Source organism: Dromiciops gliroides, chromosome 3, assembly GCF_019393635.1.
Source record: "Dromiciops gliroides isolate mDroGli1 chromosome 3, mDroGli1.pri, whole genome shotgun sequence".
Taxonomy (NCBI): Eukaryota; Metazoa; Chordata; class Mammalia; order Microbiotheria; family Microbiotheriidae; genus Dromiciops; species Dromiciops gliroides.
In genome coordinates this window covers 343,213,506-343,230,642 of record NC_057863.1, presented here as the reverse complement: position 1 = coordinate 343,230,642, position 17,137 = coordinate 343,213,506, and the positions used below count along the sequence as shown (strand labels likewise).

Genomic DNA, 17,137 nt, shown 5'->3' with positions numbered 1-17,137 from the left:
AGAGAGAAGAGTCAACTGAATCAGTTACATGATTATGTTTGTGCAATTGGTATCTTGGTTATTCTTACCAGAAGGCTGGAATTCTGAGAGATCTGAAGTCAGAGTTAATCAAGAAAAAAAGACTTTCTGTCTTTGAGCTTTCCACATTGGCTCAATAGAAACCAAATTACTGGATGGTAGATCATGGTATAGGACTAACAGTTTGCCCAAGTTCTATCCTAGAAAAAAGCCCATTATTCATAATACGTAATGATATCTGTTATCCTCAAAAAGCAGTGATGAATGAAGTTAGAATTTGAGAAAGTAATTCATGACATGATAAGTTCCCAAGGGAAAAATAAAGAGTAGCCCTTCAGTCTGTATGAACTTGTTATACAGAATGACTTACATTTACCATCTATAGATTTAGAGCTGGAAAGGTCTTAGAGGTCATTTAGGCCAACCACTTCCTTATTTTTTGTTGTTGTTTGTTTTTTGAGTCGTTAAGTTGTTTTTCAGTCATGTCCAACTCTTCATGGATTCATTTGGCATCTCACCGGAGTGGTTTGCAATTTTCTTCTCTAGCTCATTTTACAGATGAGGAAATGGAGGCAAACTGGGGTAAGTGACTTTCCCAGGGTAAAACAGCTAGTAAGTGTTTGAGGCCAGGTTTAAACTCATAAAGATGAGTCTTCCTAATTCCAAGCCCAGCACTCTATTCCCTGCATCACCTAGCTGCCCTATCTTCTTTTGAGTAGAAGGGTTGTAGACACTCCTATGCCTGACCCAGATACTGATTGGCAGGGAAGCTTTTACCTAATCTGTTCTGGTTTACCTCTCCTTAGGCAATATGGGGGTTCCTGGATCTCAAGGACTCACTATATTGGTAACATATTTAGAGTGGACACCTGATCAACTTTAGCCCTATTTCATCTTAAGAATTCTTGAGTACACGAGATCTACCACCTTCAGCCTCCTTGGTAGCAAGGAATATAGAAATGCATTATCACATTGACCAACTCTTTCATTTTAGTTATTAATGAGTGAATTAAAATGAATGAATAAAATTTATTAAGTGCTTACTAGATATAAACATTGAATTCAGTTCTAAGGGTACAAATAGAAAAGCAACATGGACTTTGTTCTCAAAGAGTTCACATTCTGATCGGAAGATACAAAATAAATAGGTGGGTTCAGCTACAAGGAATAAAGATCCAGAGGTTTTCAGGGTGCAACAGAATATAAGACAACAATGCCAGTTAGTATTGAGAATATAATGGTAGGGTAAGTCATATGACCTAGTGGTATTCCACCTTGCCAGAAGAATTGCATTTGGTGACTCCCTGATCCTTAAAGTGGTATGAGTAGTTGTATCCATCACAGCTGTGGGGCTAGATAAATCTAGGTCCATTAGCAATTGGAAAGAGGGAGATTTTGGTAGAATTTTGAGAGAGTTAGGAGAGGGCAAGGACTTCCCATGGCCTGTCTGATTCCCTCTCTTTTACCCAGACAGATCTAGGTTGGGGATAATGTTAGAAATTATAGGAGATTCTCTGAAAAGAATGAGTTGTGCTAAATAGACTCTGGGGTACCTTATAACTGAGATTCTGTGATAAGGTCACTTGTGCCTAAAATGATTAAGCAGGTAACAGGGGATGAAACCGGAGCCACAGAACAACTGGAAATGTTTCATGGTACATTGGTAGAGATCTTCTAGGGAAGGAGTTCTCAGCCTTTTCTGTGTCATGGACTCCTTTTACAGTCTGGTCAAGCCTATGGACCATTTTTTAGACTCATGTTATTAGATGCATAAGATAAAATCAATCAATAAATACACATTTATTAAATATCTACGGTGTGCCAGGCACTGTGTTAAGTGTTATTCCAAAGGAAACCAATTATATTAAAAATTTATCTATGTAATCTTATCCCTCTATGTCCATCTGTCTGTTTTCTATCATCTATGTATCTATCCATCCATCCATCTATTTATCCAGATATTTATCAAAAACAAGTTCATAGACCCCAGGTTATATTCTTCTGTTCTAGGATATAGTGACAACATCATCAAGGAGAAGCTGGAAATAAACCACATGGAATAAAGATTAGATGACTTCCCTGAGGTCAATATAAGGTAGGGATATGTAATATGAATTGTCTAAGAATGAAGAAGGCTAAAGATGCTTCTAGGGTTTTGAATGAAGAACTTGTTGAAATTTTAGTTTTCAAAGAACAATAATTTAACAGACTAAGGATTAACTATTTTATTCTTGAAAGGATTAAGTTTGGGCTCAGTCATTTCTCCCTAGTAGTCTATAAACTCCCTAAAAGCAGGGGTTGTTTTATTTTCGTCTTTGTACTTAGTTGGTGCTTCATAAATACTTGTTGAATTCAGCTCTTTCTACTGGTCAGAAAGAACAGAGAACCATTTAATGTTAAGATAATTTTCAAATAAATGACATGGGTGCTCCAAAGATATGGAATTTGATTACGATGATGCCTGGCAGAGGACTGTAAAGGCTAACCCCATTTGTACTAGGAAAGGCAGATCCTGCATAAGGATTAACATGGAAGAAGAAACCAAATCTGTAAATGTTTATTCCCCTACAAAGAATCTTGAAAAGAACACATTATTTAGAGGCATGGAGTCTTTCTTACAACAAAAAGTGTGTGTGTGTGTGTGTGTGTGTGTGTGTGTGTGTGTGTGTGTGTGTGTGTGTGTGTAAACTGTGTCTTGGCAATAAAAAATAGGACAGAGAGTAACCAGAAAGTGAGACATGAAGCTAGATAATTAGAATTGATCCTTAAATATATAAGATGTTTATTTGGATACACATTCTGGAGTACACTTTAAAAAAAGAAAAATGGACTGGTAGGACTAAGAAAACATGCTTGCTAGAAACAGTAGAGGTTGTGGCAGTAAGAGAGACCTTCCTTTCTGGTCATGTCTTTGGAATCATAAAAATAAATTTCTGAAAAGCTGGTAACAGGTTCTTCCCAGTTTAATGTAGGGAAGCCACCTGGGGCTGGGACAGACAAGGGAAGTAACAAGTTGAGTTTGTTGGAAGAAATAATAAAAGGGGGAAAAGATGAGAACAGGAAGAAGTTTTTTTTAATGTGTTAAGAAAGATAATCAATGGGTAGAAAGATCTATTCCTCTTTCAGGATCTGAGAGACTGATGGGACGTGTTATTAAAGAATTTTCTGAAAAATTTCTTAAGGAGAAGAACAAAGCCAATGTTTTTTAACAGCAAAGATAGATATCCCCCAGTGAAGAAGTTACCAAAGGACACAGAGGAAAAATAAAGTCTAGGAAGATAAAGTAAAAATGAGTGAGAGAATCAAGGTGATGAGGAAATAAATTGAAATTCTAGCAGGTGTCTACCTACAGACATCACAGCATGCACAAAGAGACAGGAGGCAGATAGTAAGGTTAAACTATAAAATACAGATTAGACTGCACTGAAATAAAAGTGATAGGAGTGGTTCCACAAGCTGCCAGAACTGAAGGGAAGAAGATAGGGTATGTGCAGGCACCAAACTCCCATCCAATAGGTTCTTTCATATAGGAAGTAGAGTGGACCAGTGCCTAGGGATTTGCTTGCTTTTTCCTCATTATGGGAGAAGCACCATCTACTAAAGTCCCTGACAGGTGTGCTAGGCTATTTTGTCCCCCTAAAAGGTAATGGGATGATCCTTGAGATTTAATTGGTCCAGGGAACTAAGGCTCAAACCATCAGTAATATAGCTTCCTGGTTTTCCTAGTACAAAAGTCCAGCTCATAAGGAAGAAGTGGGCACCTCCTTATGTTTTGGCATATAGCTCTGGCCAGGCATGTCACCATGGCAGAAACAATGGAGCTGAAACCAACAGAATACATGTTCTCTTCTATCCTTCCTATGCTATTGTAAAGCTAACTTCCTTTGGTTAAATGTTAATTAGTCTATGAATATCTTATTTCACTCCAACCTTGAGCCTGAAACACCTAACCATCCTGACTCAGGCTTGGGCTTTGAGGCAAAAAGTACTGGGGTTCTAAAAATGGCTTCCTAGAAGGACCTTAGGAAAGACACTGATGTGACTGGGCATATGGACTTGGAAATTAAAGGCCAGAGAGATAGTAGAGCAAAAACCAAAATATTTGTATAAGTTTTCCCATAGCCTTTTGAGAGATCCAGCATATATTCTGAGAGAATAAAAGCAAGTTAATCACCAGGCACAGGTCTTCAGTATAGGCATTTAATAAATTCATTGAATTGAATTGTAGAAACAAATGAATTCAAGCAGGGCTTGGCCTGACTAAGCTATTGGAGAGGGGGAAATGTTTCTGAGTTGAAGAGCTTTGTGACTGAGCTCTTTAAGCCCTGTGAGGGTACACTGAGAAAATATTTGGCAGCAGTGTCTGCTAGTGAATGGGAGAATGTCTAGAGTATTTTGCCTAAGAGATAAGGAAATGACCAACACAATGGAATTTAAAATAGGAAAGGGGGGGCAGCTAGATGGTGCAGTGGATAGAGAACCGGCCCTGGAGTCAGGAGTACCTGAGTTCAAATCCGGCCTCAGACACTTAACACTTACTAGCTGTGTGACCCTGGGCAAGTCACTTAACCCCAATTACCTCACTAAAAAAACAAAAACAAAAAAAATAGGAAAGGGATGATTTTAGAAAATAGAAGCAAACGGCATTACCAAAAATGCTTGACAAGTTTTTTGTAGGGATCTTTTTGCAAAGTCTGGTAAGAATAGCAGATGGGATGACAGGCAGAGGTGTGCCCTCAAGGGGCAGAAAATAACTTACTGACTGGTGGACCTAAGAGACATGACAGAATATGCCAAGGACAGGAGGAGGGAAGAATACTTAGTAAGTTTATATCAGAAAAAAGCTCTTGATTGGAGAATTTCTTTTTAAGCTATGCAGAGATGGGAAGTCCTAAAGAAGATACCCATATTTAGGAGGATATTGTATATCAAAATGACTGGTATTCCTCATACTCATTCATTAGGTAGGAAAGATCCAAAAAGAAATTGGGGAATTAAAATAAAGGAAGCAGGGGAAAAATCCAAGATGTGAAAGATTTGGAAATCATCTTTAGAAAAGTCTGTAAGCCATGTGATGTCTGTTGCCCTTCTTCCAGGAAACTCTGAAACTGTAAGTTAACAGAGATTGTGTTGAACAGCATTGCATTAATGGAGAGAATAATTTCCTCATCTAGGAGTTCTCTATATCAATGAAATCATGTCTAGTACCTATCCCTCCATTTGAGTAGCATAAAGTCTCATAATTGTAAGAGACTTCAATGGCCAGCCAGTTGAATCCATACCTAAACAAAAATGGCCTCTACAGCATCCTGACAAGGGGCCATCCAGCTTTTAGTTAAAGACCTCCAGCAACAGGGAACCCGTGATCACCAAAGACTGCACATTCCCCTTTTGGATAGTTCTGATTGTTAGGAATTATCATATTATTGGTATGACAATATGGTAAGACAGAGTACAAGATCAGGAATGCCATAGAGCAAAGACAAGGATGATAAGAGGATGATAAGGGTCAGGGTCAGTAATGCTGTGGCTGCAGAGATTTTTACTAGTGATCAGGGCAGCAATCAGAAGCCAAGAGTTAGGGGGACCATCTGTAGGTAAAGGTAAGGCATTGATCAGAAACCAGCTACACAGTTAGTTTGTGTAACCATGGGCAAGGAAAAAAAATAATTTCTTGCTCAATCACATGTTATTCCCTGATCTAACCCTACTAAATTTTCTTCCTACCTCACAATTTTACCTCAAGCAGAAAAATTCCCTTTTTTGCCCAGGAAGAAATCAATCCCAGGTTCCATTGGTAGGAGCTTAAAGAATATGAGGGAAATAGTAAGTTAGTACATCAGTTAACCTGGTCAATGGGGTTTGTGAGGTTAAAGAGAACACTATAGCTATAAATAAGGTTTCTGCCACCAGGATGTGGCAGTTTACCAGTTTAGACTTATTTTAATAGTCATATGGACAAATATGAGAGACAGCATGGAATTATGGCCAGAGGGCTGACCATGAAATCAGGAAGACCTGTGTTCATGTGCCACCTGTGACAGCTGTATAACCCTAGGTGGATTACCTAATCTCTTACTACTTTAGGTAATTCGCTAAGACAAAGGTTGTAGAGAAGGCGCTGACCTGCATGGGTAAAGGGAGTTTCCTCTTGGCTATAGGAATATCCTGTGCTCATGAAATCACAAGTCTAGTCCTCATTTCTATGGAAAAATATAGGAAATATAATAAAAAGAGTAGTTCGTGTATCTGTCCTTGAAGGAAAGGGCTTGGCATGATCATTGAAAAATTGCTTAGCATTTTAATGTTGAGAGAACAGCTTGGTATGGTTTGAAAAAGAGCTAGATTTCAAGATACAAAACCTGAGTTTGAATTCTAGCTCTGACAGTCAGAGTTGTGGAACCATGAGCAAAGAAAGAAAATCATGACTTGTCTAGCAATCCAAATCTATTTCCTAATCCTAATTTACTAGATACGCTTTCATCTTTGGCATGTTCTGTGATATCTCTTAGGTTCACCAAACTGTTAATTATCTTCTGTCCCTTGAGGGTACACCTCTGCCTATCATCCCATCTGCTATTCTCACCAGACTTTGAAGCAAAATCTCTACAAGGCTATATTGCAAGACATGTTTAGTTAATGCCAATGGCTTCAGATTTCTAATGTTCCTCTCACCTTTTTTTTCAGTGCCACTGTATGATCATTTCCTAGACAAACAAAATGCCCTAGACATTCTCCCACGTGTCAGTCAGGGCATTTTGTTTTTCCCAGTCCCTATCTATGAGAGCCTTCTCACAAATCTTGCAGAGTTCAGGCAGCAGGACCAGCTGACTAGGATCTCTCCAAAAGCCTGCTCAGACCACCCCCTTCTTGAGATGCAATACCTGCTTAAACTTGTTTGGTACTCCAATTCACTTCAATTCATTTATCTGAAACTCAATTTCCTGGGCTGTAAATCAGGGATTAAAAATACCTACTCATCATAATTGAGGGTTGTTGTGGGGAAAATACTTTGTAAAATCTTAAAGTGCTAACCCTTAAGCACCAACTAAATTAAAAACATTATTCTTGTTATTAAATACTTTGTCCAGTTTATAAAATATCTTCTCTCTAGATTAAGAAGCACTTTAGCCTGGTGTCTTCCCACTTCCTCCAAAAATACATACGTGTATATGTGTATGTGTATACATATACACGCATGTATACATGCACATAGGGCAACTTGGTGGCACATTGGATAAAGCACTGGGCCTGGAGACAGGAAGACTCATCTTCCTGAGTTCAAATCAGGCCTCAGACATTTCCTACCTGTGTGATCCTGGGTAAGTCATTTAACTCTGCCTTGGTTTCCTCATCTGTGAAATGACTCAGAGAAGGGCACTGTAACTCACTCCAGTATTTTTGTCAAGAAAACCCTAAATGGAGTCATGAAGAGTTGGGCATGATTGAAATGACTGAACAACAAATACACCCACATATATACACTGTATAAATGTAGATATATGTGAATAGATAGATATGTACACTGTATTTGTATATGTGTGTGTGTGTGTGTGTGTGTGTGTGTGTATCGACACATACACACACATTACCTTCCACTTCCAAAACAAAGTAAATCCCTTGAAGGCAGGAACTGTTTTACTTCTTTCTTTTATTCCATAGCTAGCACAGTTCTTGACACATAGTAAGCAATTAATACAAACTTATTGATTGATCCAATTATTGATTGATCTAAATAATCTGGTTGGCTGAAGGCTTGGGGCAGTGGGGATGGATAGAATACAGTTAAAGAGGGAAGGAAGGAGAGAGAGGGCAGTTTAAGAATCTACTTTTGCCTGAAATATAAGGGTAAATTCAGAAGTAAGTAAGAAAGTAAGTAAGCTATCTATAGTTATTCAGGGGATGACATACATATACAAGCAGTCTAAGAATAGACCAACCTCAATGCAAGATGGTTTGGGGCCAGTCCTGCCTAGAGACCAGGGGATGAACTGGGTGGCTTCCACAATGTGAGAGTCCACTAACATTGTTACACAATCTGTGGCTAGTTAGAACACAGTGCCTTTCACTGATGAGGCCAAGGTTATATATCTAATGCCTTCGGGCATCAGTTAATATTGTACTGAGTAAACCCACAGAACTACATAGCCTTTACTCTCTCACTCTCTCTTGCTCGTCATTTTACAAACATGTGCATTGCTAATGTATGGTGTTAGATGCCAGATGGCTGGCTCTGTACAAACCCACACCAACTGCTGGGAAACATTTCCTCCCCCACCCTCTATCCCCAGTGTAAGTCTCATTGATGGTAGGTAAGCGGTGTTGTCTTCATATAAGAAAGACTGGAACACCACTGTTAGTATTTTGTCATATGTTCAAGGAACAAAGTGCAGACTCACCAAGGAGCTAGTGTAGGTGGGGTCCGAGGTGTCATCCTGCAGGTATCGGGAGAGGCCAAAGTCAGAGACTTTGCACACTAGGTTACTATTGACAAGGATATTCCTAGCAGCCAGGTCCCGGTGCACATAATTCATCTCCGAGAGGTACTTCATACCAGCAGCAATACCCCTGAGCATCCCCACCAGCTGGATCACTGTGAACTGCCCATCATTTTGCTGTAATTAGACATTTTTAAAAAAGCGCTTAGATCATCATGACTTTTGGTTAACCAAAAAAAAGAAAGAAAGAAAGAAAGAAAGAAAGTAGAAGCTCATTAAACCTTTATTTCCATTACTCGTTATTTCGGACTCTCCCCTAAGGCCAAGGAAATAGATGACATTTATAGATGACATTTATAGGGTTCCTTTAGAATTTAAGAATTCTCTCATTTGATCCTCATAACAACAAGTGAGTATTGTGGGTAGTATCATTTCCATTCTGAATATGAAAAAACTGAGGCCGAGGCAGATGAATTGACTTACCCAGTGAAATGGCCCAAGAAAGCCTTGTATCCAGATCTCTCTTTCTTGAATGCAGATTCAGCTGACATCCCACAATCCAGTGCTGCCCCCTGCTAACTGTCTCTTTGATATAATTTGCCCACCCCTTTCTTCAAGAGTCCCTTCATGTTGTTTTCTCTATCTGGAATATTTTGCTCTTCAAACCAAAGTCCCTCTCCCCCACACCATGTCTTCCTTGACTAATACAACCCAGGCAAGATGAGTCACTCAGTGGTTATGGACTTAGTTCCTCTCAGGGATATTATATTGATGGATCATTAATTTGGATCTAGAAAGAATCTCAGAGATCATTTAGCACCCCTTCTTCATATTTCAAATGAGGAAAGAGAAGACTAGATGGGCTTAAATGACTTGCTTGAGGTCACAGAAATAGTGGAGGAAGGATTCAAGTTCAGATCTTCTGATTCCAAAGCTCCCAATTTTTTTCTACTGCTACATAGTTTACTTTGTATTCCTGTATTCTTTTTTGGGGGGCGGGGGAACAATGAGGGTTAAGTGACTTGCCCAGGGTGACACACCTAGTAAGTGTCAAGTGTCTAAGGCCGGATTTGAACTCAGGTCCTCCTGAGTCCAGGGCTGGTGCTTTATCCACTGCACTACCTAGCTGCCCCCCATGCCTGTATTATTTTTAATGCATCTATTATTTATTCTAATCATATTATATGCTTTTAAAAGAAATTAGTCAATAGATGTTTATTAAGTATGACTATGTGTGCTGAGGATACAAAGATAGGCAAAACCAAACAAACGAAAATAATCCCTGCGCTCAAGGAACTCACAGTCTAATGGCTGAAACAACATGTATGTATGCAGGACAAATTGGAAATAATCAAAAGAGGGAAGGCCTTATTGTGAAGGGGAATCGGGAAAAGCTTCCTGAAGAAGACAGGATTTTATCTAGGATCTGGAAAAAGCCAGGAGGTGAAGATGAGGAAGATCAGCCTTACAGCCAGGGGGACAATCAGAGCAAATGGTGGAACTGAAAGAAGACTGGTGTCACTGGATCTAAAAATATCTTGGGGTGGGGTACGAGGTTTAAGAAAGGTGGGGAGTAGAGGCTGGGTTAGGAAGGGCTTTGAATAAAAAAATCAATTTTCTATTGGACCCTGAAGACGATAGAGAGCTGGAGTTTATTGAGTAGGTGGGTGACATGGTCAGATCTGTGCTTTAGGGAGATCCATTTGACAACTAAATATAGGAAAGACTGGGATGGGGAGAGATTTGAAGCACAGGCACCTTGCTTTCTGTTTGCATCACATCTCCCCACAGCTCTTTACACAGCGGTCAATGGATAAGGTAAATTAACAAAAATGTAACACCTATTCTTTTCCCCCAAATATGCCACCATCACATTTCTCATTTTTTCCCCATGCTCATGCTACAAGACAGCAACAAAATCTAGTCAGTGGAAGCACCTCATTGGAGACAGGGCACTTGGATTCTGCTCCTAGTTCCATCACTGATTATATCACTTCAGGACCATTCCTTCACCTTTTTCTTCATTTTCCTTTGGAGTATAAAGGGAGGAATAATATTTACTTTCAATGGCATAGTAGCTAAAGGTAAGTTTACCTGCCTCTGACACCTTGACTGTGTGGCCTTGGGTAGGTTGCTCACACTCTCAATGCCTCTGGAAACTCTCTAAGACTATAAGTTGCAGAATATGTGCTTCTCCCCTTTGGTGAAGGAAATTTACTTATTTAGGAAATCCCAATACCAATAAAACCATATGTCCAAACACTCTTCCCTAACTACCTTAGATTATAAAGGATGAATTAAGTATGGATATATTTTATCTGGCAGCTAGATGGCACAGTGGATAGAGAACTGAGCCTGGATTCAGGAAGTCCTGAGTTCAAATCTGGTCTTATACACTTATTAGCTGTGTGACCCTGGACAGGCCACTTCATCCAGTTTACCTCAGTTTTCTCATCTGCCAAATGAGCTGGAGAAGGAAATGGCAAACTCTTGCAATACCATTGCCAAGAAAACCCCAAATTAGGTCACAAAGAGTCAGACACAACTGAACAACAACAAAAATACATCAGTGTCAGTTAATATTTTTTCTTTAAATTTTATATATATACGTAAGGGCCAATAAAGTAATGGATTGGAAAACCCTGTGTCTCAAAACATACTCTATAAATGTGAAGTACAGTTATTGAATTATTACTTATTAGTCCATCCTCGTCCTTCTCTTCAGATTCTTTTTTTTCTAATGCAAATTTTAAAGACATTCCTTCTCAATCTGGGTTTCTGCCACACATCTTCAATATAGACCATTTTAAAAATCATCACTTCATTGTAAAAAGATGGGGGGATCTGCCATCCAATTGGATGAAAAATGAACCAGAAAGCCTGAGTTTTCAATGCTTCCACATATGATAAAAATGATTTTTTTTTCCTTTAACCTCAAGCTTACCCATCTGGAAGCAATGCCTCTCATTTGTTTAATTGGCATTGTCTACTCTTCCTTTTGTAATTATCATATTCTACCATGCGTTATATTTATTTGTATAGTTTCCTCCCTCCTTTTATTCAGCTATAAAGTCCTTAAGGGCAGACACCTTTTTCTTTTCTTCCCTATTGTAGCACTTCCCATAGTAGCCACTTAATGAATGTTTGAATGAATGCCTGGTTCTGATTCAGAGTTTTCCTTTTTTCCTATGACAGCAGACAACATATGGTCGAAATGACCCAGGGAATTGCCTTATGGAAACTTTTGGGGGATTTTAGTTTTTTAAAAAAAATTTTAACAGCTTTGTAAAGGTCCATTTTTGCAAACGTATCCAACCATGTTTGCCATGCCTCTGCATCTAACTGCTTTATCCTGGGATAACGGCTGTGGAATCTTTGGAGAATTGCTTTCTATTTTCTTTCTCTTTTCAAATTAAAATCAGTTTCTCATATGGTTCCTGGGGCCAGCAAAGGTTAGACTGTCAAACAGAACAGCACTCCTTCTTATTGCTTCAGACGCAAGATGAGATGGACTAAGGACATTCAAGAATGACCCTGAAGTTGCAAGGACCTTCTCCTCTGCAAAAGGCACAGGTTTATTAGAAGACTTCCCCAGAGAAGCCTGTCAAAATGGAATTGATGGGACAGGAAATTCTCAGGTGAAGCCCTGGCCTCTAAGACCTCATGGTTCCTCTTTCCTGAGACGAAAGTGTATCCTGACCTGAGCAGATTGGAATCTATAACCTTCCTGTGTCAGGCCATTCAGTGTTGTGTGAAATGAGGGCCTGTATGTTCATGAGATTCTGACTCTTGATTCAATCCATAAACAATGAAGTAACCAGAATATATTTATTGTTTGTTTTTGTTTTTGGTTTTTGGGGGGCAATGAGGGTTAAGTGACTTGCCCAGGGTCACGCAGCTAGTAAGTGTCAAATGTCTGAGGTTGGATTTGAACTCAGGTCCTCCTGAATCCAGGGCTAGTGCTTTATCCACAGAGCCACCTAGCAGTCCCTGAGAATATATTTATTGAACACTATTTTAGGCAGTATGAGGGAATGTTAAAGAAAGACGTGATGTCATCATGCCCTTGCGACTCTTATACTTTATTTGGGGAGATAAGTCACACCCATGTATGTGTGCGCGTGAAAAACAAACTTCTTTTACTGTTACATGTTGATTTTACTAATGTATAACAAACTGCCCAAACTGCTAACGTCAGTTTAAAAAATAAGGCAGACAAAATTGATTTGATATTCAATTGAATAGATGATCATCTTTTTGCATTTTACTTTGGGAAAGTATCTGGAATGATTGAGTACTTATTAATGTCAGTAAATACTTGGATGGAAGGATGAATGGGTGGATGGATGGGTGGATGGATGGAAAGAAGGAGGGAGGGAGGGGTGGATGTGGATATGAATAATATGCAATCTGAATTTTCTTCCATCCAGTTAACAGGTTTTAAACTAAAATTACTATTCTATACCTGAGTTGAAGTTACTTTTTGATTCTACCCTAGATAGTAATTATTCAGATTTTTAGGTCCCTATTCAAATACATTTGGAAACATAACACTCATTTTAATTTGTTCAAGGAAAAAAAGCATTATGAAATATGAGAATTGGAAGAGGCTTAGATATCATGTACTCCAACTCCATAATTGCACAGATAAAGAAAATGAGGTCCTGAGAAGTTATGACTTGCCCCAGGAAATACAGCTAGTTACTATCAAATGGAAGAGTGGAGTTCTTATGATATTTCATCTAATATTTGTTTTTTTTTTTTCCCACATGGAAATGAGATACCTTGGCTTACAGTGGGGATATCTCCATTTTATCTTGACTAGATAACTCATAGGTATCTATTCAATTCTACTTTGCTTTTAATATGAGATATCAATTGGCACAGAGACAGAGATGTTGCCTTTCAAAACACCCAGGTATCTGCTAATCTTCTTTGGGACAATGTTCAAGACATCCTTGAATGCTTGGAAATTGCTCCTATGATTATGGGAGGGATACCAGATTACAAATCATAAATTGAGTTCCAGAAAATAAATGTTTAAATATGCATTTATTGTCTGCATGATTCAAGCCTGGATATTTTAGGAAAACAAAATGAACCAATTTAATGTACAGTCAAATAGTTTTGTTTTTGTAATCTCTCTAGAATGTAAGAATAAATGTGAGTGGCTTTAAAAAAAAAGACTAGGATTATTTCTGATATGCTGAGTGGATAATTGGGTATATAGCGATCCCAGAAAGTTGAGTTGGACCTAAAGCCACTGCTGACCCTCAGTGGAAATAAATTTAAAAGAAAGTCAAAAGCTAAAAAAAAAAGATATGTAATTGAAGTATTAACTCTTTTTCAATATTACTCTGAAATGTGATACCAAATTTATCCTTCTCCTCAAAAGACGGGCCCCACAGAACTGAACTGATGACCTACTTTTCAATTTTATCAAGCCCTAAATATATCAATTAATGTTGGTATACTCCAGGGTTTGGTATGAAGGCTGAAATTGCCTTTATAGATTACTTGCCTTCATGCTTTCAAAAGAAAAAAGTGAGAGATATGCCACTTCTTTCTTAATTTGTTTAGCTTATTCCTCTCTCTTTCTCTCTGTCTCTGTCTCTCTGTCTCTCTGTCTCTGTCTCTCTTTCTCTCTCTCCTTTTTCTTGCAGGTCTTTTTCCTCTGTTTTTCTCTGCTTTCAATTGCTCTTGGGTCTTCCACTATTGTAAATTGGGCCTCATTTTTACATTGGGGGAAAAAAAGTAAAAATTGTCTCCCTGTCCCAGAGCCTAAAGTTGTTTTGCTGCTGCTGTTGTTGTTGTTGCTTTTCCCCCCTGGTCTTAGAGAATGGTTCTCTGGGGGCATGTTCTTTGTAGGGGACCTACATGGTAGTCTTCAATCCACATTCATGTTTTCTAGAAAAGCACAATAAAATCCCAACCAAAAGGAATTGATTAGGGAAGGGGTCATAAAACAGTTTCCCAGAATGCTTTGTCTTCCCAAATTGCCTTCTATTCATGAAAGAAGCAAAATGGGTAGTTCCTTAGATATGTTTTTATATAATGCCTTCATTATGTACCAGAGTAGAAATGAATGGCATTTACTCAAGTCCAGGTTACTAAGCAATGTGCAGAAAGACCTGTTTCGCATATGTAGGAAATGTCTGAGAACAAATGCAGAGGTAGCTGAAAAGGCAAAGGAGGTGGACCACAATATCCCTGGTGGTAGATTAGACTTTGATTTGTATCTAGAGTGGTTGGTGTTGGTGGGGTTTTGGTTTGTTTTTGTTTTGTTATTTGTGACTGCTGGGGGAGGGATCTTGTGATCATCCTGAAGTGTTTGCTCCCAAAGATCACTCCCATTCCTCATGACTGTGAGGCAGGCTCATGTATGCTGCTCATGTTTCTCAGCAGGCAACAGCAGCGTCACAGTTGAAAGTGAAAGGATGTCCTTAGAATGTTCCCTTCTCCCAACCTTCAGCTATCCACAGAGAGGCTACTTGGGAATTGTGCTGTCGTCCATTCTCTACACATGGCTAGCCCAGTGGACTTGCATAGCAATGGGGATTGGTTCAGTGTCAGTAGATGGCCTGGCTCCAATTCACGATTTCATTATTCCTAATTTTGTTTAGGTGTGCCAGCTATGATTCAATTTAACTCAACTCGCCACCAACAAAAAAGTTAATAAGTGCCTACCATGTGCAAGGCACCATGCTAGGTACTAGGAAAAAAAAGAAAGAAAGAAAGAAACAGTCCCTGTCTTCAAGGAGCTCACCTTCTATCAGGGAGATGATAACCTGAATACAAGTAAATACAAGTATATGAAGTAATTTGAAGAGGGTGAGTGATAATAGCCCAAGTTGGGTGTGTCAGGAAAGGAGGTGGGGTCTAAGCTGTGCTTTGAAGAGCAAGGGATTCTACAGGGTGGAGGAGAAAATGGAATCCATTGCAAACATGGACATCCTTATTAAAACGCATGGAGGTGGGAGATGGAATCTTTTGTACAAGAACCATCTATCAAATTATAGGCTGTCAGACACCATGGTTACTCCATGGGGTTTAAGATGCCAAGTAGGGTTAATGCTCTTTTGACCCTGCAGAGGACTGGCCAATCTCCTAGATTGATTTTTCTTTCTCTTTATCCATCATTGCCTCAGTAGACAATATGCTGCCTGTGGAGCAAAATGTAAAAACAACTTTGGTTTGTGTGTGGTTTTGTTGTTGTTTTCTTTGGCCAAATTCTGATCCTGCAATTAAGTTTCCTATTTCAAGCTGATTCACAACCACAGTGTTCTCCAGGTTAATTATCATCACTCCATAGCACTGATCTGATTCTACAAAGTAGGTCATGATTGACTTTGAGGCAGGGATGTGTTGATAAATATTAAACAACCAGCTCTCCAGGGGGAAAATGCACCCACTTTAAGTTTACTTTGAAATTAACTTTTAAGTTTAATTTGCATCATTAGCACTTTCTTAAGTCTAGACAATTCACAAAACAATCAATCGAGTTTTGATTTTTGGTATTTGCTGATTTCCAGGGTAGGAATGCTGATGTTGAAAATTTAACAATTGGAACTAGTTGGAACTGTTTCAAGCACACATCTTTGCTTTTGGGACACAGTCATCCACATAGAGCCATTCTTAGCCATTTGCAGGGTTTTCTGATTTAGACTTACTGAATTCTTAGCATTCCCCAGATGCTGGAACCATATACTGGCAGTAAGTCTTTTTTTTTTTTGATATAGAAAAAGGAATGCTAGATTTAGAATAAGAAGACCTTGACTAGTAGCCATGCTTTTTAAGTAGTAAGTCAATTAACAAGCATGTCTTGTCTTAGGAACCAGTTGCATACAACACTGAGGTAGCTGCTGGGGATTCAATGATAGAAATTAAGCAATCTTTGACTTTGGGGCGGGCATACATACATACATACACACACACACATAGTTGATTGAGGGAGACAATGAGCACATTTCTAATCATGTAAACAATGGATACAATGTAATTAGGGAGGGAGGTTACTAGTAGTTTGGGGAATTAGGGAAGATGAGACACAGATAACACTTTAACTGAGTCTTGATGGAAATAGAATTTCCTAGAGGCAGAGAGGACCTGAGAAACCTCTTTGAGCTTTGGTTTCCTCCTCTATAAAGGTGATTAGTAATATTTGTCCTACCGTCCTCAGATGATTGTTATAAAATTCAAATGAGATTGTGTGTAAAGTATTTTATGGACATATAGCATTATGTTAACAACAATAGTAATCATTATAGCTAAATGTACATAGCATTTGAAAGTTTGCAAACAACTGTGTTATCTCATTTGGTTCTCTCCCAAGGCCTCTGAGATAGATACTGCTTTTATTCACATTTTTTGGAGACTACCTCCTTATGATTGAACTTGACATACCACTTTAGAAAGGGAGGCAATATTCCAAATAAAGAAATCATGCTTGGCATTTTTTTTTGACACTAGGTCATTTTATTCCACCAAGCAGAGGTTCTTCATGGTCCAATTCCACTGCTGATCAGCACAGGAGCTTTTTTTTTTCTTTTCCCCCCTTATCTCCTCTGTTTCTGTCATAGACCAATCAGTTTCTTCTACCTTCAGCAGTCTTCTAGCCCCCTACTGCAGGGAGCTTACCAAACTGGCACCATTATTAGTTTGGACTTAGCCTTCCTGCAGCT

The 17,137-nt window shown here is 38.8% G+C and overlaps 1 protein-coding gene across 6 annotated transcripts in view; it reads right to left on the bottom strand.

The window, feature by feature from the left end:
• Positions 1-17,137, bottom strand: part of EPHB1 (EPH receptor B1) — a 745,891-nt gene that overhangs the window by 53,474 nt on the left and 675,280 nt on the right. For all 6 annotated transcript variants that reach the window (XM_043997284.1, XM_043997282.1, XM_043997279.1 and 3 more), the window contains one exon: positions 8,418-8,633. In XM_043997284.1, coding sequence (XP_043853219.1) covers positions 8,418-8,633 — 216 coding nt within the window. The remainder of the gene's footprint in view (positions 1-8,417; positions 8,634-17,137) is intronic.